The sequence below is a fragment of the Rattus norvegicus genome, chromosome 19 (assembly GCF_021556685.1).
Source record: "Rattus norvegicus strain SHRSP/BbbUtx chromosome 19, alternate assembly SHRSP_T2T, whole genome shotgun sequence".
Classification (NCBI taxonomy): Eukaryota; Metazoa; Chordata; class Mammalia; order Rodentia; family Muridae; genus Rattus; species Rattus norvegicus.
Genome location: NC_141552.1, coordinates 24,297,174 through 24,323,423, shown reverse-complemented (window position 1 = coordinate 24,323,423; position 26,250 = coordinate 24,297,174). Strand labels below are relative to the sequence as shown.

Here is a 26,250-nt window from a genome sequence, read left to right as displayed (position 1 = left end):
CTTGGACCGCAAAATTTTAAATTCTATATCCTTCTGGCTTTTAGAAGATTTATAAATACAAAAAAAGAAAGATGGGCATAGTAATTTAAGCCTGTGATCCCAGTCATGGGAAACTGAGTCAGAGTGATGGAAGACTGTAAGTTCCAGGCCAACCTGTGTTTCAAGAAAAAAAAAAAGGCATGGTGAAGATTCCACTCAAGTGGAAACCAAAAGGGTTTCACATGGGCCCTGCCATCCACTGGTCACTACATCCACTCTCATCACCACAGCCACAGGCAGACACTGGGGAACATTTCCCACTGTCTCTCTTTGGGATGCAATCCACCCCATGATTCTATGTGAGGAATCCCCCAAAGGTTGCATCATGTGAGGGACCTAGAAAGTTCCAGGATTGGGAGAATTTAGGAGTTTATAATTAGGGATGATCTACAGCTGTGGCAAAGCCTTTTCCCAGCACATGGCAGCCCTAGGTTTGCCCCCAACAGTAAAAATAAAATCCCCCAAAATAATTCAAACAAAATGTCCTGAAGCCTGCGCCCTGACCAGTCTCTTCAAAAGTGCCAGGAACCTGGGTCCACATTTAGGACCCAGCACGACCTCTGTGACCCATGAAAAGGGATCTAATATGGGAATTAGTACAGTATGACTTATCCTTGTGGATACCTTTGGTGACAATAACCACCTGACCCCTGAAAACCCATCTACCTGGGGGGCTCAACACTCATGTCACCCAAAAAGCCCAGATCCTAGGGCCAGCATGGGCAGGTGGTGAAGAAAGTTTGTCTCTCATGAACATCAGTTGCCGCTCCTCACCTGACTCTATCCTCAGGAGACAATGTCACCCCAGAAAGTGTGGGTGTCAACGGCTCTTCCCAGGCCAAGGCTGGAATACTGCTTAAGATCCACAATGCACAGCAGTGCTCACTCTAGAGCTAAATGTTCTACAGCTGAAAGGGGTGGGTGCTCTGCTGGCCACGCCCCTCCCCTGCAGTATTTAGTGCACTCAGAGTGGTGCTTCAGATGTGAGGGACTTCTTGAGGCTACTCCCATGGAGAATGGCAGATTCATCAGAACGGGGCACAGGGTGAGTTCAGAGCACAGCTGGGAGGAATTTAGGGATGCCAAGCCATGACTAAGACCAGATCCTGGGCTGACAGGCAGTTGAGCTGGAGAACTGGCATCCAAAGTGTGACTGCCTGAATTCCTCTTAGACCAAAAGCCCTGGATCTGAGCTACTTTGGTGCGTGCTCCTAAGTGGGGTCCCAGACACAGCTCAGAATTGGGGCTGTGCATGGACTTTGGTGCTGGCAGCAGGTGGCTTAGCCATAAAGTGCCGAGCTTTCCCATCTGTGCCCACTCAAACTCCTCTGTTTCATTTTAGGTGTGTTTGGTATAGTTTTGAGACAGGGTATCTTGTAGCAGCCCAACTCGCTTTGAGCAACACTGTAACATAAAAATAACCTTGAATTCAAGATCCTCCAACCCCTCTGTCCCAAGTCCTGGAATTAAGACCTCCAGCTGTGACCATTTTACTGCAGCATAGGATCCATCTGTATTAGAGTGAGCTTTGGAAATACTGGAGCTCCGACTGTTCCTTAGAATTCAGGTTTCCTTAATTCTTAGCAGGAGTTTTGTGATGATGCTGATGAGAGAGTCAGGAGTTACACTGGGAGAGGTAACAGTCCTGGCAGCCCTGAGTGCTCAGTGAAAGTCAAGACAGAAACCTGCTGATTAGCACCTGAGTGAAAGTGGGAGGATTCAGAGTTCAAGAACAGACTCAGTTACATACCGAAGACCATATTGCAACATTTTTGTTTCATTTTTGGCTTGTTTTCTTTGAGACAAGGTGTTAATTTATAGCCCTGGCTGTCCTGGAACTCACAATGCCTCTACCTCCCAACGGATGGAATTAAAGGCATGTGCCAACATGCACTGCCACTAATTAATTTTTAATTAAACATGCTGGCACAATCCAGTAATCCCAGTGCTTAAGAGGCCGAGGCAGGCAGATATCTGGCTTCCTGACAAGTCTGATCTACAGAGAGCATGTCAGAATAGCCAGGGCCAAACAGAGAAACCCTGTCTCAAAAAACAAACAACAAAATGAATTTGTTTTAAAGAAGAGAGGAACGATTTAACAGAGAATTAGTGGCCGAGATCCAAATGATATTGGGTAGTGCAGAGTCTAGCTTCTGAGATGAAACTGGACACCATGGGGTTAGGGTGGGGATTCTCATCTTGGACTGGGAGACAGAGGGTGACTTCAGGCATGGAAGGTCAGTCAGTCATTAGTCAGGATTCTCAATCAAGAGGGTGTTGTAAGATCCAAAATGTGTGAGCAGTGTTCTGCATGAGACTAGAAGAACCCGCCTACCCATACAAAACAGCCAATGAAGAGTAACCACAAGCATACGTCTGGAGGTCCACAAGAGGTTAACGTCCACCTTAGTGTGGATTATTCAGAGCACAGGTGGAGAGGAGTAGAAGAGCTGATGGTGGCTGAGGCAGGAGAGGAGTTCGGGTGTGAATTTCAGCCAGGAAAGGAGCTTGTAGGTCGGGCAGAGCAATGAGAGGTCTAACAGCATAGCTGTTGAGATCCTTCAGATTAATTTGTCTTAAGAGCCTCATGCCATAGCCAAGGACAGGAGTAGATCTGACTATTGGGTGGGTGGGCTCACATAGCCCAACAGGTTTGGCCTTGCATCTGTGGGATTCCAAGTCTCTCCCTTTAGACACAGCCATGGTGAAGGTGTAGCAGTGAAGGTGCAGATGGCTTTGCAATGCTTGGCTTATGGTGTTGAGTACTTCATGCTCCACAGAGCTAGGGAATGTCCTAGAAGCCAGGGAGGCCGAGCCATGAGGAAGACATTTCTCCGTGAGAGAGAAATGATAACCAAAGTCACTAAGAACTTCCTGAATCACAGTGTCTGTTAACCATATATTTTATTTACTTATTTTTATGGGCCTGAGTGTTTCACCTAATAAATGCTTGTGCACCATGTGGTATGTCTGGTGCCCATGAAGTCCAGAACGATTCCACTGAACTGCAATTACAGGCTAATACGAGCCACCATGTGGGCACTGGGAACTGAACCCTGGTCTTCTGCTCTTAGCCACTAAACCATCCATCTCTTCAGCACCACCCCCAATTGTATTGTCATTAATATTTAACCATTTAGCCCTCAGTATTTGAATTAATGCAGATGTGACAAGAGTTATAGTTAACATGATGGTTCAGGTATAGACATGCAGGCATCTCATTGTATACAAAATATAAATCCTTTCTTTCTTTCTTTCTTTCTTTCTTTCTTTCTTTCTTTCTTTCTTTCTCTTTCTTTGTTTTACTCATGGAAACAGGGTTTCTTTTGTGTAGCTGACCTGGAACTAGCTCTATAGAGGGAGCTGGCCTAGAATTCACAGAGATCTGTCTGCCTCTGCCTCCCAAGTGTTAGGATCAAAGGTGTACACCACCACCACCACAAATCCTCCTGTTTTAAAGGAAAAATGTAGCCCTACATGGCAGCACCAGTTTAGTCCCAGTATAGACATTTTTCTAGAGTTCCTGAAGGGCTTGCTGCCTTCCCCTTTAGGCCTGGCTAACATGAGAGCTCCACACCTATGGGGTTTGCTTCATAAGAGTCTGGAGGATGAGGGTCACAGGCTGATGTAACTGTGTACAGCAAAGGATGCTTGGTGAAGGTCAAGTGGGTATCACAGCTCAGCAGGTAAAGGCTCTGCCACCCAGCCTCATGGCCTCAGTTTGATCATCTGGTGAAAGTAGAGAACTGAGTCCACATTGTGTCCTCTGCTCTCCATGTGCATATCATGGCACAGGAACACCACAAACTACATAAAATGTAAAATGCTGAAATGCTGAGAGAAGAGGCCTATGGTAGGCGCCTCCTACACCTGAGACTTCCAACGCCGAAAAGCAGGGGGTAGAGAGTGAGGATGCAGAGTGCACACAGGTCAGGACAAGGCCATGTTACTGAAGCCTCCATGTGTGGTGAGCAGGCTCTGGGGCACCATGAGGGACATCAGGAGCTTCTGCACTTTGTAGAATTACAGGGTTCCATGTTACCTCACATGACCATGATTTGCCCCCTACTGCAGGGAGAAGCCAATACCAGAAGCCTCCAGCTCCCAGCCCTGCTGGAAGGTTTGAGGAAGGTGGTCCTCTTCTTGTGGTGCCTCTAGTAGGAGTAGCCCACACTTGGGCCCAGCTCCCACTATCAGGAAAAGACAGGTGGCTCTGGTCTTTGCACAGCTCCAGTGGAATGAACAGTGCATCTCTCCTCTCTCTCTTGCAGGAAGTCTCAGCCTCTGGTGCAGGTGCTGTTCCCAAGGCAAAGGAAAGGGAAGTGCAGAGTGAGGACTCCCAGGATCCTTTAAAACATTGTCTGCATTGTCTTCATTAATTTTTCTGTTTAATTTTTATTCCATGTGTATTGATCTCATTGTAGGGGTGTGCATTCCAAAGCATGAGTGTTGAAGGTAGAGGAAAAAGCCATGGGAGTCACTTTATCCTACCGTGTGGGGTCCCAGGCTCTGAACCGGGTTGTTGAGCTTGGCTACAAAGAGCTTTCATACTGAATTTCCTGCTGGCTCTGATTTCAGGGAGAGCATCTCATAGAGCCCAGATTGGCCAGTAAACTACTGATCATCCTGCCTCAAGTATTGCCATCTAGTTCATGAAAGGGTTGAGTTACTGACACGAGGAACTGGGGATGGGCAGAGGTGCATGACTGAGGCTATCTCTGCTCAGTGGCATGCCTTTGGGGACTGGTAGTTTTCATCACTGAGATGTCATTTGACTGCAGTGCTCCTCTGGAGAGAAGGAGTCTCTTTTGCCAGGGCATCAGGCTCTCCAGACAGGCCTGGAAGATGGAGGTCTAGAGGCCAGGCCTGCATTCCTCTTCAGAAGCTGCATTTACCACTCTGGACAGTGCTATAGCACAGGGTCACATATCCAGTCCTACCCTGAGACCTGCTGATAAAGAATGTCTATCCTGGGACAATGTCTATCATCGGTTCAAGGTGTGGCCCAACCAACTTATTATAAAGGAAGATAGTAGTTGGTTGAAAAAGGCAGTAACTTTCTATGAACCATATATTAAGTTTTTATGTATACTAAAATTAACAATGGAAAGAACAGTGGTAGGAGAGGAAGCTAGAGGACAACTGCTGAAAAATGCTTGCTTTTGAAAATGCTAATGAAGAGTACAGGAGAGCATTATTACCTAGAAAGGAAACTGGGGATATTAATGCTTATATGAAGGCATGGAAGAGGATATCTTTTCTGAAAATGGAAAGATGCATATTTGGCACGTATTGATCCAGATAGAGTTATTAACTTATACATTGAAATACTCTTGAATATCCTATATGCACTTTAGCTCAAGATGAGTTGCCTTTAGAATGGATACATATTAAATTTATCTTTAACAAAACATTAACAACATATGAGGAACAAATTTCTTTAATTATTCAGCAAGGCATACAAAGACCTGTTACACTGTGGGGATATGATTGTGCTGCTTTTGTTTTCTCATTAAGCAAAAATAAAGTGGAATATTTAATGCAGACATCTGAAGTTTTTCAATTACCCATGATTTCTTACACTAGAAATACTGAATTTCATTTTCCCCATAGTAAATTCTGGGATTGCTTAAGAAAACAAAAAAAAATGTGATAAATACACTAATTTCTGTTGATCCATTACCATCTGCCCTTACTGTGTTTACAGATGGCTCTAAGACCAAACATCTAAGACAGATGGCTTATTGGACCAAAGATAAATTTTGGGGACAAGAATCTTCTTTTGGGTCAGTTCAACAAAATGAAATATTAGAAGTAATTAATGTATTGCAGGATTTTACTCATGATGTAAAAATATTAAAGCCGAGTCAGCTTATGTTGTAGTAGTACAGAATATTGCGACTGCTGTTGTTTCTACATCTAAGCCGATATTAAATGTTATTCTCACATATTAAAGGACTATTGTTATTCTGAAACTCTAGAATATTTATTACACATATTAGATTACATTCAAGATTGCCAGCATCTTTAACACATGGCAATCATATGGTAGATCAATTAGTGGCATTTGCTACCCCAGAAGAAAACAGTCATAATCATGCCAATACAGGATATTTGCATATTAAATATAAGGTTCCCTATTCTGAAGCCAAACAAATTATTGCTAATTGTCGTATTTGTAAGCCTTCACTTATAAAATGTGTTCCATCTGAAATTAATCCCAGAAGAATGCAACCTAATACATCGTGGCAGATGGATGGAACCCATATTTCTGAGTTTGGTCGCCTTTCATATATACTTGTAAGCATAGATAATTTTTCAAAATTTGTATGGGCTACACCATTGCCAGGAGTACGCACTGCTCATGTTATACAGCATCTATTGGAAACTTCTGCTGTTATGGGACCGCCTTCTAAAATTAAAACTGATTATGGACCAACATATATTTCTTATCAATTTAAACAATTTTGTCGGCTCTTCCAGGAAAATGGCGACTCCTGCACGTGCTCCAGAGTTGCGGCCCCCACGAAGCCTGCGACCACCATGGGCCCTGCTGGGGAACCCTGCCTGAGGGGCCAGCCTCAGCCCATGCACAATGTGCTCCCTGCCCTGAGGCTTCGAGCCCCCAGTTCCTGAGGACGTGGGGCGGCAGAGTTTGGCGGAGCTGCGGGAGAGGTTGAGGCGCCAGGAGAGACTTTTGCGCAAAGAAAAATTCATTGCAAATTGCCCGACAAGGGAAAAAGATCTCAGACACCACTGCCAAACTGAAAGCTGCCATTTCAGAAAGTGAAGAGGTCAGAGGGAGAACTGAACTACTTCATCCTGTTAGTGTTGACTGTAAGCTAAGGCATAAAGCAACCACAAGAGTTGATACCGACATAGACAAGGCCCAGAATTCTGACCTGATGCTTGATACTTCATCATTAGTTCCTGAATGTTCGTCAGTAGACATTGAATCATCTAAAACAACCTCAGAAACTCAGGGACCTACACAGCTCACTCACAAAGGCAATGAAGAGACTTTGGAGACTGGCTGCACAGTGAGTACCAGCCCGTCTGTCCGCATCACAGCCCAGGCTCCCCCATCTTAAGTTAATGAACAACTCCCCCAGCATTCAAGTCAAGCGGAAGAGGTTTCCAGCAGCGTCGACAGTCTGTTTATCACTAAATTGCAAAAGATCACAACTGCAGACCAGACTGAACCCTCAGAAGAAAACACCAGCACTGAGAACTTTCCAGAACTACAGAGTGAGACTCCTAAGAAGCCTCATTACATGACAGTGATAGAAATGCGAGCTAGAAACCCAGTGCCCCCTCCTCATAAGTTTAAGACCAATGTGTTACCCACACAACAGAGTGACTCACCAAGTCATTGTCAGAGGGCTCAGTCTCCTGCTTCCTCAGAAGAGCAGCTATGCAGGGCTAGGCAGCATCTTGATGATGTCACAGCAGCTCACCTTCTTCTGCTCCACCCCCTGCCTGCACAGCTGCTCTCCATAGAAGAGTCACTGGCTTTGCAGAAAGAGCAGAAGCAGAATTATGAGAAGATGCGGGCAAAGCTCGCAGCACAGAAACTAGCTGAGAGACTGAATATTACAATGCAGAGCTACAATCCAGAAGGGGAGTCTTCAGGGAGATACCGAGAAGTGAGGGATGAAGATGATGCCCAGTCCTCGGATGAATGCTGAAAATGAGCGCTGGGAGATCCCGGGAGTTGACTGTTGAGCTTACATTGTCTCATCCAACTTCCAAACAAGTACCAAGACAGTGTCAGACCTTGTTGAGGGACAGCAGTTGAAGTTACACAAAGGTAGCTACAAAATAAGAACCCAGTTTGTCTTTCAGAAGATGATCTTCACATGCTTGAACAGTTCAATATTTGAACATTGTGTTTGGCCGTATTGTGTTACAGCTTTGCAGTATATTATGCATTGGTCTGACATTTTAGTGTGAGTAGAACACACGTTTTCTTTAAGATATCTGCTTTTCCTTCTTCGTATTCTTATCAGATAGCACTGCTTGCACCCCTTCTGGTGAAATATTTTGTTATTCCAGGCACCAAAAGTGAATTAGGAAGGCCTGGTCCCCTCACTCAAGAAATGAGGGGAGCAGTCTAAAGAATGGTAAGCATGCTTGCATGGACACGTTCCTGAGACGCTGGATGTGAAATGCCGCATACAACACTTGGGAACCACCACCACTGTGTCTGCTGCTCTGTCCTCTCTTGGGGTGACTGCTGTCACCTGTGATGAGGTTTAGGAGCACTTGGAAGAAGTGCTGGGTGGGGAGGGTCTTCTGACCCGGTATGGGGAGCTGCTCCTGGCTGCCCTAGGCTTGAACTCATTGCCATCTGGGATGATAGGTCCCTGTACAGGACACTCGTGATTGGTAAGGAAACCGGTGTTTTTCTAAGAGTTACAGTTGAATTGTCAGTATATTGCTTTTTTTCCTTGTTAAACCCACAGAGGTGTTTACAGGCTGCAGAAACCTCAGTCCTGTATGTGCACATTTGTGCTTTTTAAAATGATTTTATGATCATTTCCAGCAAAGATAACAATGTTATCAAAAAGCCTTTGTCTATTATGTGGAACTTGTAAAGGAGAAATAAAATACCAATCAGAGCAAAAAAAAAAAAACCATTTTGTCAATGATATCATATTGTACATATTACTGGTATAGAATGCCATCCACAAGGACAAGCTTTTGTTGAAAGAGTTCACCATACCCTGAAATGACAAATTATAAAATTAAAAAGGAGGAAAAGAGATGACCTTACACAGCCTGAATGGAGTTGGCATACCAGTCCCAGAGTAATATTGGCATAAGCATTATTTTTTATTACTCTTCTTAATTTACCACAAGGTGAAGTTATATGCAGAGCAGATAGACACTTTATTGGACTTCTCCCTGAAGGTATGGAACAGACAATATGGATAAAAACTGTCCGAGATGCTGAATGACAGGAAGGGACTTTACTGTATGTAGGGGAGAGGATTTTGTCTCCTTACAGGATGGGGGACAATTCTGGTTACCCAGGAGACGGATCCAAGCACAGAATGATAAGAACCGCTCCCTACCCTCAGAAGAATCCAGTTAAACCAGCTACATTCTCTCCTGATGGATGTTCTCCGGAGATGAAGGAGGTGTCCTCCATTACTGAGGCCCTGGCTTCTCTCAGTGTCGCCAAACGACAACGGAGAAGGATCGATGCAGTGACAACCCCATTACCTAGGTGAGGCGATTAAGCACTGAAAGGAAAACTATGTTGTCTCCTACAGGAAAGTCCTTTACTGCTGAGCACATATTGTTAGCAGTGTGTGCTTTACTCACGGTTTCTTCTGTTGTGGCCAATGCGAGTTATCAGGCTTATATTCCTTGTCCACCTTTATTTGAACCTGCTACTTGGCGGGGAAACAGATGTGGTTTTATACACCACCCCAAGCATTTTGTCATCTCTTTGGAATAATTTGACCTTTTGAATAGACGTGATGGAGCTTTGTATAATTTTCCTTATGCTGGATTAAAGATGCCTTTGTGTTTAGGAAATAGACCAGGCCTACAAATGGGTTATTAAAATTGGCGATTACCAGGAAAAATTGTTACAGTCTCCAGGATTGACAGCTTGGTCTATAACCAAAATTGGAATAACATTACATTTGTTAGCGAGCCAGTATATCCTATTTGTGCTTGGTTTACTTATGTAGGCTTAAAATATCTCCCATGCAATTGGAAATACTGCCCTGGCATGTTTCGAAAAATTATTCAAGATAAATGAATAAATTGGGGTCCTTATGGCCAATTATTAATACATGTTCAGAATGGAATGTTACCACTTGTGATTTGTCAAATGTTACCAGGATGAACTGAGAGGAGAATGAACGCCTTAATGGATGCTTGCTGATGGAGTGTGGAGATGGAGGCATTGCTGATGTTCGACTGGCCTCTGTGGAAGATCCTACTGTGTTTCAAGCTCATTTGTGGAAGACTGTCACTGCATTAAAAGAAGCTGTGCTTGCTAATGGAAGCTTTTCTGGGACTGCTCAATCTGCCTCTCAGTATAATTTTACAACATTTAAGAAAGAAAAGGTTACTACTTGTATTCCTATGCCATATTTCTTTTTAATAGGTAGATTTAATTTTGCTAATGGATTTGCTTGTACTAATTGTCATTAGTATTCATGTATTAATTCATCTATTTAGTTTAATATAAATCAATATTCTATTATGATATTCAGCAAAAAATATATGTATGGATGCCTGTTAATTTGAGACATCATTGGTCTCAAGATCCTCTTAATTATATGATTATTGATTTTTTTAATAATCTGCTGAGGAACAGTAAAAGAATTATTGGAGTTTGTACCTACTATTTTAAGTCTTATTTCTGTTGCTACTTTGGCAGCCATTTCCAGCATAGCATTAAAAACATCTATTGAGACAAAGCATTTTGTTGAAGACTGGCATAAAGATTCACATGAGTTATGGATAGAGCAAACTAAAACTGATACTAGACTTCAACATCAAGTAGATGTTTCAAAACAAACAGTAGAATGGTTGGGTCGAAAGAAGTTATTCATTGAAAAATATGAGGATTTAAGATATGATTGAAATCCTACTACTTTTGTGTTAATAAATATATGGATAATGATACAGAACATGATTGGAAGTTAATTCAAGCCCATTTGGAAGGTAATGAAAGTGCTACAAAAGTAATTAATGCCTTGAAATACGATGCTCGAATGTCTTTTGGTAAACAGCTAGAAGATACTACCCCTATGTAAATAGCTAAATTATTGGATGATCAGTTGACAGGATTAGATCCCAAGGCTTGGCTTCAAAGGATTTTCCATAGCTTGGGAGGAGCTAGTTTTGCCATAATCTTATGTACATTATGTATTATGTTGCTTTATTTTTACATGATTAAACCCCTACAAAGACTTTTGCTATGTTATGGAAAGTGTTTCTTTTAAAACAAAAGAAAAAAGGAGGAATTGTTAAGACATAGAGATGCAGCTCCCAGGCAGGGTCAAGAAAGGCCTGGTGACAGATACAAGTAGGGGCTGGAATTCCACCCTGGAGAAGAAAATGTTTTCCTCACTTGGCCTTAAGCTATCTTCTTCTGTGTCCTGTTTCTGTGGAAGTGGTTCTAACGCTCTCTCGGTAATGGTGAGTATATTTTGATTATAATAAGATAGGTGATTTGTTATATGAATATTTTGAGAAGAAGCCTTTGTTTATTCGTATTTCTTTGTTTAGTCTTCCCTCAGTTGTTCCTGGTATCCTGGGAATAATGATCTTATGGTATCTTGACAAAATGAAAATTGTAGTTATTCATATTCCCAGCTACATAGGGATTAATAAAGCTTGCAACTGTGTGCAGTTGCTTCTGCCTTTGCTCTGCACCCCCTGTGTCCTGGGGGTATGCAACCATACCCAGGGCCCCCAATTCACTAGACATTGACAGTGGGTCACCCCACAAAACACAGAAGCATCTACCTTAGTCAAAAATGGATATTTTATTGAATGCACACACTAACACTGATTGATCACATCCATGTAACTACTGAAGCTTTTTCTGCTCTCTGTAGCGGTGATGACGTCAAAATCTTACTGAAAACCATGCACACCCGGTTTAGGTTGTATTAAAGTAGCCCACGATTTCAGTGCTCCCTGCAAGGTGCCATGAGACAGCAGTAGCATGAGTCTGCATGCACCTCGACAGTTTTCACTAGGGACTACACACACACACACTTTACTGACATGGTGCACATTCTTTGCACACAAGGAAGAAAGTGAGCAGTAATGAAAACACACCAATCATGGAATTGATGGAGGGAGCTGTGGGGAAGCTGGGGCTTAGAGGTACTTAAAGGCCCTATGCAGGCTCTCCTTTTGTTGGAGGAGAAACTTCAACTGCAATGTGGTTCTTTATTTTCTTTCTCTAAAGCACAGAGGGCTAGGGTGAAACATAGGGCTTTGAGCATGTTTGGCAAGTACAGTCACAATGAATTAAATCCTAGGGCTGGAACCTATTAATCTTCTACAAAATTACAGAGCAGCCTGGATGAAGACTCATAGCTGAAAAGGTGGACATCTCAAGACAGGCACTGACAATGGCTGACAGACTTGACTGAAGACTGGAAATGTTTTGCTATCTCACAGGAAAAGAAGGCCCCTCCTACAACACTGTACTCTAAGGACAGTTTATTCAGGTTAGGATGACATGAACTATTGTCTCAGGTCACAGATGTCAGTACAAAGTATCCAAGGTATTGTATGCCAATGGTAGCATCAACAGAACAAAGCACACAGTGTCATGAAGACATAAATTATGAGTTTGTGTAGAAAGACCCAGGCCTCATCCAGGTTCTTAGTAACTGAGAACCTCAAACACAGTAGTGATGTGATAGTGTGGGGGTGAATCTAGTTACAACTTGTTTCTATTGTGACACAGATGACTCTTTTTGTGTCATGGGCAGCTTATAATGAATGACTAGACCTAAGCATGAGAATAACCAAATACTACATTGCTTCCCTAGCTGCTGAGCTTTAAAAAGCCCTGGGGAGACAGCAAGCTTTTGTGGACATTCTGGATTATTCCTTCTGTACTTTAACTCTCTGAGTCACCTGCACTCTCAGTAAGTTAATTCAATTCCATAAATTGGAAATCTGTCACCTGGAAAAAATACATTCTCAATACGATCCCAGATTGGCCATGGAAAAAGGGTAGCTTGAACTGCCCAACCTAGGTTCTGGGCCTGCACAGGCCTGCTCTCAAAAAGAAACCTGTGTTCACAGCTATAGGCAGCATTCACTATGTATGCTCTTGAGGTTCCTCCCTAAACTGCTTGGATTAAAATAATTTTCATGCTAACAATCAAAACACTCATTATGCCAATCTGGCCAACAGGAAGCTAATTTCTATTCTGTATTTTGTCAGATGTGCATAATACATATGGTCATCATTGATAACAGGTGAAAGATCTGCTCTAATATGGACACTAAGTGGTGCTGGAGGATGATCCTGCCCACAATGAGCAGTGGGAACACCAGAGCCCTGTAGGGATGCCTGGCAAGCTAACACATTGAGCACGCACAGCTCAGTAAGTTCCCTGTGAACACACATCTCCTGAGATCTGTCTATTTGATTGGAGGTGATCCTGTCCACCTAATACAGTACATGATGTGGAATAACAAAAGCCACCTGCAGGAGCTGTGGCGATGACTCACAGGATAGAGCATCTGCTGCTCTCTCAGAAGAACCACATGGACCCTAACAATTGAGTAAAGCATGTCAGTGATTACATCATAGAGTGTGTGTCTGAGAAACAGCCACATTATCCACACAAAAGACACTGTCACACTGGGTACCCCTTGGTGACTTTGAATTCACTTATTAGCCCAGTATCCATGGAACATGCAGAGATCCATCTCCAGCTGTCAGTTCTAAGTCCACAGGAGGGGACAGAACCCTTTAATAAGAATGATGGTCTTAAGAGTCAAGAGATAGAATTCAATATTTATTCATAAGGAATTCATTTTTACAACAAAACAAGATTAAAACAAATAAATTAAAATATTTAAAAGTATGTGAAAAGATAAAAACAGTAACAAGAACATATAAATATGAAACAACAAAAAGAAAATTTCAATTAAAATCATAACAAAAATATTTCTAAACAGCACATTCTTAAGGAACATTTAGAAGCACAGATGTATTGCTGTTTCTCCTCTTGCACACATAATGAAAGGCTGTCCCCCAAGTTGTCTCTCAGGTGCTGTTTTCTGAGAAGAAAGTAAGACCTCAATCAGTCAGGCTGGCTTAGTGATATATAAATTTATGGTCTCTAAGCAATGACAAATTAACTCTGAGGAAGAATACTCATCCAAAAAATTTGTTACCATTCAGGATGTTTGTCATCAGGGACTCCTGAGAAAGCAACTTATTCTTCAGGAAGCTCTCTTACTGGGGTGTGTCCAATTCCAGCTCTCTTGCACTTTCTGAGACCTGAGAGAGGAAGGCAGTTTTTCAGACACTGAATTGGTGGTGAAATGCAAGGCAGATGTCGGAAGGCTGCCTTCTACCACCTCAGTTCTATTGGACAGTCAACATGGACCTTTTAACTGATATCATGGTTGCTAACTCTTTGGGAAGGGCAAAATCTCCAGAGAGCCTCAAAGTAATGTGAGCTGCCAATATGGGACCCAGACTTATACCAGTGCAAACCAAGGACAGGGCAATGGAAGGAACCTCATTGGGTTGCAGGAAGAAAGGAGATGTCCATATGTCACCAAGGTTAAAACCAATGACAAGTTCTAATTTGACATTTGCACTTTGTTCTTATCCCGCAAAGGTGCTTCCTACACAAGAAGTCACATGACCACAGAGTGTCATTTGTCAAAGAACCAAGAACTTGTTCAAAACTCTACAGAGCATCCAATCTATCACGTGGATATGCAATAATGAGGTATGTTATTAATCTGTCACCATTTCTATACTGCAGCTTCAAAAAGAGCAGACAAATATACTTGCAAAATAATTCAGTTTCTGAAAAGTGGTTGGCTTCCCAGAATACTTGTGCATAGGCAGAGCAATGAACAATTCCACTACATGAGGAGGTTGACTGGTTGTGAGTGTAAATTAGAAAGGTGGTAGGAGAGAGCAAAGATGTATCAAATTGGCAAACTTTATCAGATATTTTTAAGCTAACACAGCTGCTCATCCCTACCAGATGATGCTGGGTCTGGACGTTGCTGGTCTTTATCTTTCTTGTTGAAGTCAACCAAATATTTCTGGTTCAGTGCACAATCAAGATGTCCCTCCTTGCTCTCCTGCTTCAGTGGGAGCAACTTCTTCCTACATGTGTTCTCCATCAGGAGCTGGCTGAGCAGGTTTCTGGAAATACAGTCTGCATAGTAAGATCATGCTGCCCCTTTCTCCCATTCCTACTCGTAAGTCCCACTAAGTCTACCAGGTCCCAGATACCCATGAAGACTTAATAGAATTCATTTCGATACATATAAGGCTGCTGCACAAACCACAAAGAATAAATTCCGGGAAGAATAAATTGTTTGGCCCGAGCACCAATTAGTGTCCACATCTCTCAAAAAGAACATGGATCTACAACTATCCATGAAAGCCCAATGCATGGGGGCAACATCAATTAGTAGTGGGCCAATACACTCAAAGGAGGTCAGTAGGACCAAGAGAAGGTCATGCTAACCATGTGGTCTACACACTGAGTTTTGTAAAACCTGGTATGACACCATAGGTCCAGGTCAGCCTAACAACCTTCTGCTGACTTCAATCAGTGCTGTTCTATCTAGAGCCTTCTGAAGATGCCTAGACAATCCTGGGATGAGTAACAGTCTTTTATGGAACTGAAAACTGAGTCCTAATGACCCTGGCACACTGATGTGTAAACAGCACAAGAGATAGAACCAGAGCTGAAGACCGTCCAATCCAGAACAAAGAAAGTCAGAAATGGCCATTCCACAGGTGATAGCCTTTCTGACCAGGACTTACCTAGAGAAGGTAATCTCCTTCTTCAGCTTATGGTTGTTCTCATGGATCTCAGTGTTCTCCATCTCTAAGTTGTGCAGAATTGACATGACTGCCTCCTCCATTCTCTCCAGGTCTTCATAATATGGATTTGGCCTGAAGTGTGGCCTGGCCCCAAATGATAGAATCCAATGAACATCAGCATTTAGGAATATATGAACTCAGGGTGGGTCCTGTACTACCCAAGTCCTGGAAGGACACCTTCTGAATTCTACATATTGGATCTTCTTCAGCTTCAGAAACGTGTTTTTCTGCGTCCAGGACACCAGAATCTCGGCATCCAGATGGAGGCTTCCCTGGCTCCCTTTGTTCAATCAAGAGGAAATCTGCAGTCAAGCCAGTTAAGCTATCGAGAGCCTAGGCCACACCTCTCCATGCTCCCCCACCCCTACACACACAGAAACCTGTGATTACTTTTCTCCTGTTTTGATAACGGACCTTATATCAACACAAAATTATAATCTGCACAAGGAATACAAATAAACAGACAATCGTGGCCACATAGGCAAAGAACTGTTCTGTTGACAGTGGGGCTCCCAGAACAAAGCATTCACATCACCATGAAAGTGTTACAGGTAAATACTCAGGCCAAGACATAGACCCCTAGATTCCAAGTGTGGAGGGAAATATAAACATATAAAAGTTGTCCATATGCATTTGGATGTATGCACATACAGACTCACAGACGGAAATATCCACACAAAAAAAGAGAAATGTAAAAACAGAGTCAGAGAAAGAGAAAGAGAAATATGGAAACAGAGAGTACTGTGAAAACCAGGAGAAATGCATCCACCATTGCTGTCTCAGAGGGCAAGACACACAGACAATAACAAACAGGCCTGAGCCTGAGACCTTCTAGTCAAGCATTGAGATGAACAGTTTGGTACCAGGCCCCTCAGGCTGCTGCGTGGATCTTCCAGCACTCAGTCCCCTGCCTAGCAAGTACAGAGACTCACCATAAACTCACTGCAATTACAATCTTGCAAAGCCACCAGCTGTCAAGGGCTTTGCAAATGCACACTAGACACTCACTCTCCCTGACTTTATCCCCGAATTCTTCATTCAGACCACAAGATCTGCTTTTCAATAAATGGAAGCAGATGAGTCCATTTTCCATCTCGCTCCTCAGGAAGGGTCAAGGTTCTGAATCTCCTCTATATGGGAGGTGAGGTTTAGCACAGGGTGGTTAGGGAGGCACAGCTTTCTAGAACCCAAAACCTTAATAGGATAAGATGAAGGTGACCTTGCAGACCCAGGAATGAAACAATAGCATTTGGAGAGATTCATACCTGTTCTTCATGGATCTCTCTGTCAGAAACCTCAGGCGATCTCTCAGGTCATTTCTCTCCTCGGTAATGAGCTGCAGCTCTTCAATCAGCCTCTCCTTTTCCGTCTTGGCCTGATTCTCGCTTAGTTCAGTGCCAGGGGATGATGTTTCTCTCCCAGCGTCTGTAGGTAGAAGAACACAAGTGAACCTGCATGGGGAGAATGCATAGAGTGTACATAGACCACAGTGAGGCCTAAACAGGAGAACAAGCCTGGAACCCAGTGTCACTGCTAGGCGATTGGTCTATGCTTAAGAGGCCTCCTCAGTGGATCTCAGTTCTCCCACTACTCTATAGAGACCAAGAGATGTAAGCAGCCAGGTGTTCCCTATGCCGGACATCACGTGCTCACATGTACTACGGAGATGGCTACTCCAGGATTATCATCAGCTGAACAGGGTACAGCTTGGTTTCCTCACCCCTGTGGTTTCAGAACTCAGATGATAAATTCACCACCCACAAGACTTGAGTGATTGGAGACACTCAGATGTCCTACCCTGATAGTCTAGGCCAACAACTTTGGATAAAAACACATTTCCATGGAGGACATGGTCAACAGACTTATCAGTTCCCCTATTTGAAATACCAAATGCCCGAGAAGTTCCAGTAGGTTACAGGCTGAATCTTGGTCCACATGTTCCAAACAGTTTTGGTATTTTAGAAACATGTTTGTAACACACAACCTCTAATATATAAAGCTAACGATGACCCTTCCAGTTAGAAGAAATCAGAGGAGGTCTAAGAACATAAGGTTATTGCCTGGAGCACAATTCTCCCCCTGTTCCTACTGTCAGATATCCACTGTATTTAAAGAAGCAATGATAGTGAAATACATTGCTGCCCTGTCTAAACTCAGAAAAGGTGGACCCTCCATGACTCCTGATGGTGTTATTATACAATGTAACATAACAAATGCACTGTAAAAGTAAAGACCAGAAGTTCACAGTATAATAGCATTGGCCTTACCATAGCCTCCCAGTGGAGATGGGGAAACTAAAGGTCTGAAATCCTGACTTTCAGGAATTGTGATATTCGTGGAAATTCAATTCCTTTTCAGATGCTCCAGTTGCTGTGACCCATTGCTAGAAAGGTCAGCTTAAGCCTGCAGCCACCCTGGCAGGAAGCTCAAAATACACTGCCCAGAACTTACTCCACATTCCCCAGATGTGCTGTCTTTGTCCATCATTACTTTGAGACGAAAGGCTAGACTCCTTCACTTTAGTCTCTCCAGAATCGATGTTCCCCCTCCCACAACGGTTGCGAAGACGGGAAAACATGTCTTAGGGTGTAACCGCCAGACTCAGACTGAGAGAAACTAGGGCACTGGTTGTCACTACAACACTGGTGACATCACAGAGGATGCCAGAACTCTCTAGGAGACAATAGAATGTCCAAGAAGGGACAGCTGATGTCATGGGGAGCAGACTTTGCCTCCCTGCTAATGTTCTCCCTGTACTGAGCATAAGCTGAGGTGCCCTTTCCAGGAGACTTTCCTGGGGCAGAGCCACTGAGCATCTCCTGCTTCCAAAGCCAAATTTTCCTCAAGGCTTGATTATAAAAACCTTAGTAATTCCTATGCATCTAAATGAATGTTTCCTTCCATATCTTGCCCCAAAATGTCTCATCCTAACTCAAATCGTCCTCATTCACCAATGTTAGCCATTAAAACTTCCTGAGATTTCATACCAGCTTGAATATGCAGTCAAAAGTTCTCCTGTCTCATTCTGTACAGGTGCTTTATATCACATCAAGAAATAGTCTGCATGGTAGGTTACAACATGGGTGTGTGTTAGGGGAACACTCATGAAGTCATGTGCTTAGCAATTGACAATTGCCAGAAAATTCCTTAGTTGAAAGAGTTGAAGTCTTTATGGTGCTAGGAACAGTATGGAGACCAGTTGGCAGACAAAAGTGCAATATTGGAGCCACCAATGAAGGGAACCTCATGCTGCTTGTGGGGTTCTCATCTCTGCGCCAATGTTGCCAAAGGAGCACTGCTGACAGGCCTTCTATCAGAAGCTGAGCTTCTATCAGAAAAATAAAATAGTCAAGAGATATAGGGGGTGCAGATAAAGGTGTAGGACGAGGCTATACACATCACTACGGGGATAGAGCAAGGACCCAGCACTTGTGCTCTGGGTCATGGGCTTCCCCACAAACACAAAAGCATCTGTCACAGTAAAAAATGGATACTGTATTGAGTGCACACACTAACACTGATTGATCAGATCCATACCCCAAATTTTGGGGGCAGATCCATGGCCCCAAATATCTTCCTCTCAACTTATACAGCAAAAAATAAGAAAGAAAGAAAAAAGTCAAAACAAAAAGCTCAAGCTTCTCATATGAGGATTGAAGGAAGTGTGATCTGGTGGTCAGTTCTGATTAGGCCATTTTAGATAGAACAGTGCACAGTGATGCTTAATGTGATGGGTCCTATATACAGCTTTCTGCAATATTGGAATTTTAACAAGCCTCATCCAGAACATACAGAACAGGAAAGGATGTGATCACCATGTCCTTGCTCTCTATCAGGTTATTTTTCTGTGTCCGTGATTGTCAGTCATAGACAGCAACAATCTGAAATAGCTGGTAGACATGGAACAAAGTGGCTAAAACTATAGTTGTGGGTTACACACCTCAACTGTCAAAGGCTAATGCTGTTCTCACAGTCCCTGGAGGCCACTCTTGTAAGACTGTCTACTGGAAAGTAGAAGCAGGTTTATCTGAGCTCAAAGTGAACCTGGCCAGGTAGGAAGAGGGCAACATGGGATACTTGAGACCCTGTCTAAACCAGCACAGAAACCCACACTTCCTTCAAAGCATCATCTATGAATTCTTGATTATCTACCATTCTCTCCCTACCAGTCTTTCAGACTGGAATTGTAGAAAAGAACTGGAAATGATCTTCCTATTCTGAAGACCTTGATCTCTCTTTCCTTAGGTGTACATTAAGAACTCATGCAAATGGGTATGACCATCTGAACATCTTAGTATCATCTACTCAGTATATCTAGCCTAATACTGTGCCTATGGCAATCTCAAGCTTCCCTGAGTGTTGCTGACCCAGCAAGAAGTATGAAGTACTGAGGTCAAACCCCAGTGATCCTTTCAAGGGGTTAGAAGAAAGCCATGAGAGAAACTCCACTTCTTTGTCCTTAGATTAAATCAAGCTGATACAATGTGAACCTGGTGGGCTATTTAACCAGACATCTTTCTGCCAACCCCAGCTTTCTGAGTTCAGTCCATCTGAACCTGCATCCGGAGAATGTATAGAGTGTACATAGACCACAGTGAGGCCTAAACAGGACAACAAGCCTGGAATCCAGTGTCACTGCAAGGAGTTTGGTCTTCGCTTAAGAGACCTCCTCAGTGGGTCTCAGTTCTCCCTCTACTCTATAGAGACCCAGAGATGTAAGCAGCCAGGTGTTCCCTATGCCTTCTGACACACCCAATAAATGCAGTAAATTTTAATTTCTGTTCAATTGTTCAGTAACTTACTTACACTTGCATATTGCTGTGGAAGTGATGGGGTTTCCTGATCAGTATTGCATTTAACAATGCATAACCAATCATCCCTCCTAGAATGACTGTATATAGAGAAAGAAAATTTATTAGAATGGTTTATAGACTGTGGTACAGCTAATTCAACAAGGAATGGAAGGTCTAAAACGCAGTAGTTGCCCCTGTTGAAGCCAATCCCCCTAGCATAGCTGTAGCCATTTTGTTCCATGCCTGCCAGATAGTTCATATTCTTGCTGTAATATGTCTGCCTGTCATGGTTGTCTGAAAATAATTTAACTCAGAGCAGGGTCAGGAATGATCACGTAACTTGTGTATGTTTATTTTATTGGTTATTTTGTTTATTTATATTTCAAATGTTAACCCCTTTCCAGTTTCCCCTACAATAACCCTACATTCCACCCCCTTCCCCAGCCTCCTCGAGGGTGCTCCCCCACCCACCCATTCCCGAACCACTGGAAGGAAGTTCTTTATGTTGTGAGGTTTCTTAATCTTAAATTTCATAATTATAAGCTTCATGTAGGACCAATAAAATTAAAGGTCAATATGAGGGCTGCAGAGATGGCTCCATGGTTAAGAGCACTGACTGCTCTTCCGGAGGTCCTGAGTTCAAATCCCAGCAACCACGTGGTGGCTCACAACCATTTGTAATGAGACCTGATGCCCTCTTCTTCTGTGTCTGCAGACAGCTACAGTATACTTATATATAAATAAATAAATCTTTAAACAGATAAAAAGTCAGTATGAACCTTTGTTGTCTAAAATGGCTTGAGTCAGGGCTGACAACCAGACAGCCCTTCCAGCACCTGCCTATGAGCTCACATTTTAGTCTTTATAAACTGACATAGAAAAATATCCAGGGTCCTAGCGTGACAAATTCTCAGCTACGTCTCTGATGATCAGTCTTAGGGTGGGCATTCAATAAACCATCCCTGTCTAAGTGAGGTCAGAGTTTGTGTGGTTTATGGGGCAACTCCAGGACCTCAACGGTTTTGTCCATAAGGCTGGATATTTCAGCTGGTCTTCAGTACATGCAGGAATCCTGAAGAAGAAGGAAAATTAATAAAGCAAACTTCCTTTTTCCATGTCCTTGATATGAGCCAGCAGAAGGTGTGGTCCAAACAAAAACCAACGGATTGGGTAAAGATCTTTACCAATCCTACAACAGATAGAGGGCTTATATCCAAAATATACAAAGAACTCAAGAAGTTAGACCTCAGGGAGACAAATAACACTATTTAAAAAATGGGGCTAAGAGCTAAACAAAGAATTCACAGCTGAGGAATGCCGAATGGCTGAGAAACACCGAAAGAAATGCTCAACATCTTTAGTCACAAGGGAAATGCAAATCAAAACAACCCTGAGATTTCACCTCACACCAGTCAGAATGGCTAAGATCAAAAACTCAGGTGACAGCAGATCCTGGCAAGGATGTAGAGAAAGAGGAAAACTCCTCCATTGTTGGTGGGATTGCAGACTGGTACAACCATTCTAGAAATCAGTCTGGAGATTCCTCAGAAAATTGGACATTGAACTACCTGAGGATCCAGCTATACCTCTCTTGGGCATATATCCAAAAGATGCCCCACATATAACAAAGACACATGCTCCACTATGTTCATAGCACCCTTATTTATAATAGCCAGAAGCTGGTAAGAACACAGATGCCCTTCAAAAGAGGAATGGATACAGAAAATGTGGTACATCTACACAATGGAATATTACTCAGCTATCAAAACCAATGACGTTATGAAATTCATAGGCAAATGGATGGAACTGGAAAATATCATCCTGAGTGAGCTAACCCAATCACAGAAAAACACACATGGTATGCACTCATTGATAAGTGGATATTAGCCCAAATGCTCGAATTACCCTAGATGCACAGAACACATGAAACTCAAGAAGGATGACCAAAATGCAGATGCTTCACTCCTTCTTTAAAAGGGGAACAAGAATACCCTTGGCAGGGAATAGGGAGGCAAAGTTTAGAACAGAGGCAGAAGGAACACCCATTCAGAGCCTGCCCCACATGTGGTCCATACCTATACAGATATTAGATAAGATGGATGAAGCAAAGAAGTGCAAGCCGACAGGAACTGGATGTAGATCTCTCCTGAGAGACACAGCCAGAATACGGCAAATACGTAGCTGAATGCCATCATTAAACCACTGAACTGAGAACGGGGCCCCCGTTGAAGTAATCAGAGAAAGGACTGGAAGAGCTTGAAGGGGGTTAAGACCCCATATGAACAACAATTCCAACCAACCAGAGCTTCCAGGGACTAAGCCACTACCCAAAGACTATACGTGGACTGGCCCTGGACTCCAACTGCATACGTAGCAATGCATAGCCTAGTAAGATCACCAGCAGAAGGGGAAACCCTTGGTCCTGCCAAGACTGAACCCCCAGTGAACATGATTGTTGGGGGGAGGGCGCTAATGGGGGAAGGATCGGGAGGGGAACACACAAAAAAAGGGGAGGGGTAAGGGTTGAGGGATGTTGGCCTGGAAATCGGGAAGGGGATTAACAATCGAAATGTAAATAAGAAATACTCAAGTTAATAGAGATGAAAAAAATAAAAAGAAAAAAGAAGGTGTGGTCCAGATTAGAGGTGGGCCTTTCCATCTCAAAAGATCTGAATTAAAGATTTATCTTCTGATCTCCAAGATTTGGATTACAAGTAGGTCTTCTTGCTTCAGAAAATTTAATTAAGAAAAAAAATCCAATGGTGCTTATGCCTTTAGCCTCAGCATCCAGGAGGTAGAGGCAGGTGGATCTCTGAGTTCAAGGCCAGCCTGGTCTACAAAATGAATTCCAGGACAGCCAGAGCTACACAGGGAAACCCTGTCTCAAAAAAAACAAAGAAGAGGAGGAGGACCAAGAGGAGGGGGTTGAAGAGAGGAAAATAGAAAGAAGGAAGGAGAGAGAGAGAGAGAGAGAGAGAGAGAGAGAGAGAGAGAGAGAGAGAGATCCCCCTCACAGGGCGTCAAGCCATTTGGCATTAGTTAATTCCAGGTACACTCAAGTTGACAACCAAGAACAGCAATCCCATTACCCGTGGTTGTGATCTCACCCTGGTAGGCTCCTGAGTAGGAGGCTGAAGCAGGAGAATTGCCATAAGTCTGATGCCAGCATGAACTACACACGTGTTCCAAGCCAAGCCAATCTCAGCTACAGTTTGAGATTCTGTCTGAAAAATATGAAAGAGAAAGAAAACATAAATTCCTAGAGCAGTGTTTCTCAACCTTCCTATGGCCTCAACCCTTTAGAACAGTTCCTCATGCTGTGGTGACCCCAACTACAAAATTATTTTGTCGCTACTACACAACTGTAAATTTGCTACTGTAATGAATCTTTATTGTAGTGTAAACTATCAGATAGGAGACCCTGTGTGGGTCACGACCCCCAGGCTGAGGGCCTTTGCCCTAGAGGCGGTCTTGGCCTAGTTTATATAGTTCATATTACAATGGCCTCTCTCAGCGTTTGAAGGTCAAGTATATTCACTTGTAACATCAAAACATAAAAATTCAGTTGAGCTGCTGGCTGGTACGGTCTGACATCCCCCAGAATACCTTTGCCATTTTGTTCCATGTCTGCCAGCCATTTCATATTGTTGCTGTAACACGCCTGCCGTCACTGAGGAGGAGAAGGGAGTTGGCTCAAGGACATGCTGACCACACACCTTGTTTTGTTCTGAATGTTCTGTATGCCGTTTGCTAATCTTGAGAAATTTGCACCTTAAGGAGTGGTTCCCTGAAGTGGACACAGGTGATAGGCTAAGGCAGATGTGTGAAGGAATATTTCACAGAGGCAGACGCAGGTAAAAGGATGTTCTGCTAAAGCACGCATGTGAAAAGACACGTGATGAAGGGTTCTGCACTAAGGACACACATGCATTGGTCTGCCTTGCATTCTGTAGTTGAGCTGCATTTGTTGGGACTTCATAGAACCACAGCAAAAACCCTTCTGGTGGGCTGCTGTGGTTTCTCGCTGTTTCCTTGGCCTCGGGCTGATGGGCAGAGTGATGTCAGCTGAGACAGACACATGTGCTGATGCACAACACAGGCTGAGGCCAGACCCATGGAGGACACGGGATATTGAGAGGGAGTTTGGATGGAGTTATGCTTGCGTAGCTTGTTGGTCTGGGGTCTCTGCTGATCTCTGCCCGCCTGAGAGCTGCTCTTACTGACTGTGTAGCATCTTGGCTTCTCTTTGTTCCACTTGTACAGCCCTCAGGACCAGGCTCTCCTCTCCCTTAACCATGGCTGCTGTCCTCTTCCTCTCTCCTCTCCATCACACATGTTCTTCCTTTATTCTCTGGCAGCTTCTTCCTCCTTCTTCCCTCCTCATGATCCTCTCTAGCAAAGCCCTCAAAGCTCACCTCCCCCATCTCTCTGGGGTGCAGCTGTTGGCTGTTGGCTTCTGTATAATCACAGTTAACTGGGAGCAGGGTCAGTTATTTGGGGTTAACCAGTCTTGAGTTCTACAAATTAGCATTAAAATACAAGCAGAATTAGGCCAATCCACCACATCAATTTCTTTTGCTTTGTTTTGTTTTAATTTTTCTTTTACCCTTTACTTTATTTTATTTTCGGCTATTTTTTAATCATTTGTTATTTTATTTATGTATATTTCAAACGTTGTCCCACTTTCCACACTCCCCTCATCATATCTTACATCCCATTTCTGCTCAGCTTTGCCTATGTGACAGTGCTCCCCAACCCACACATATCCATTCCCACCTCACACCTCTAGGACCTCCTTTCGGTGGGCAACAGGCCTCAGGGTAGTCAATGGCCTCCCACCACATGATGCCACTTAAGTCAGTCCTCTTCTACACAGTTACCTAGAACCATAGAGCCATCCTTGCATATACTTTGGCTGGCAGTTTGGTCCCTAGGAGCTGCGGGACTGGTGACAGAGGATCTGGTTAGATATTAAAGACAAATGGTTTCTGCTTTCTCCTCTTTTTCTGGTTATAGGTGAAATCATGTTTGTTCGCTTCCCTTTTTTGAAATTATTGAGTTGATTAATTTCTTGGTTTTTCTTGTGTATAGTTTAGCTCATTTTCTTGGGGTTTTCCTCGTATTTTCCTCTGTTGTGCTCTCTTAAAGAAAAATATTGTTTAAATTTGGTTTTGTTGTGAAATATCTTGGTTTCTCCATTTATGGTGATTGAGAATTATGCTGGGTATAGGAGCCTGGGTCTGCATTCCATCTGCCCAAATTTTTCTGGCTTTTGGAGTCTCTGTTGAGAAGTCTGGTGTATTTCAGATAGGTCTGAATTATTTATTACTGGTTATTTATACCTTACCCCTTTTAAAGTTCTTTCTTTGATCTGCGTATTTAGTGTTTTAATTATTATGTGAATGGCAGAGTTTTTTCTGGTACAATTCATTTAGCCTTCTGTAGGCCTCTTGTACAGTTATGGCATTTTCTTCCTTACCTTATGGAAGTTTTCTGCTATGATTTGTTGAAGATGTTTACTGGACCTATGAACTGGAAATCTTAATTCGGTTCTATATTTATTATCCTTAGATTTGGACTTTTAATTGTGTCCTGAAATTCATGGATGTTTTGGATTCAATAAACCATACATGTTTATCTGAGATGGGTGTTTTGTGCTTTGTTGGTGACCTCCTTGATTCCAACTCTTCCATTTAGTAGAACGTTGGATAATGAGACATGGTCAGGAATGGTGACATATTGACATAAACTATATGAAAATAGGTAGGTTAAAATTTTATGTGTGTTAAGTATCAGTAGTCTCCTGGGTGGTTTTGGTTCCCAGTTGGCCAT

At 43.0% G+C, this 26,250-nt stretch overlaps 3 protein-coding genes, 1 long non-coding RNA gene and 1 pseudogene across 5 annotated transcripts in view; 2 read left to right on the top strand and 3 right to left on the bottom strand.

Annotated features, from left to right (window-relative positions):
- The window catches only part of LOC147999200 (disks large homolog 5-like), a 202,808-nt gene extending 195,359 nt beyond the window's left edge, over window positions 1–7,449 (bottom strand). Inside the window, exon 1 of the mRNA XM_087596466.1 lies at window positions 7,405–7,449. The gene's annotated coding sequence lies outside the window, so the exon portion shown is untranslated. The remainder of the gene's footprint in view (window positions 1–7,404) is intronic.
- LOC147999196 (disks large homolog 5-like) overlaps window positions 1–18,269 on the bottom strand; it is a 133,021-nt gene extending 114,752 nt beyond the window's left edge. The window contains exons 1-2 of the mRNA XM_087596311.1: window positions 18,077–18,269; window positions 16,891–17,050 (exon numbers count right to left, since the gene is read on the bottom strand). Coding sequence (XP_087452437.1) covers window positions 16,891–17,050; window positions 18,077–18,203 — 287 coding nt within the window. The 5' untranslated portion in view covers window positions 18,204–18,269. The remainder of the gene's footprint in view (window positions 1–16,890; window positions 17,051–18,076) is intronic.
- Window positions 6,888–8,675, top strand: LOC147999199 (DNA-directed RNA polymerase II subunit GRINL1A pseudogene; annotated as a pseudogene). The gene has a single exon (XR_015643893.1). The product of XR_015643893.1 is annotated as a DNA-directed RNA polymerase II subunit GRINL1A pseudogene (transcript).
- On the bottom strand, window positions 13,548–15,935 carry LOC147999198 (uncharacterized). Its single transcript, XM_087596514.1, has 4 exons — window positions 15,566–15,935; window positions 14,769–14,935; window positions 13,942–14,047; window positions 13,548–13,824 (listed from the first exon to the last, which is right to left on the bottom strand). Exons 1-3 carry the CDS (start codon window positions 15,664–15,666, stop codon window positions 13,983–13,985), a joined length of 333 nt encoding a protein of 110 aa, XP_087452640.1. The 5' UTR covers window positions 15,667–15,935; the 3' UTR covers window positions 13,548–13,824; window positions 13,942–13,982.
- On the top strand, window positions 15,394–16,097 carry LOC147999197 (uncharacterized). Its single transcript, XR_015643927.1, has 2 exons — window positions 15,394–15,574; window positions 15,676–16,097. It is a non-coding gene; the product is annotated as an uncharacterized LOC147999197 (long non-coding RNA).
- Window positions 18,270–26,250: the final 7,981 nt, after the last annotated feature.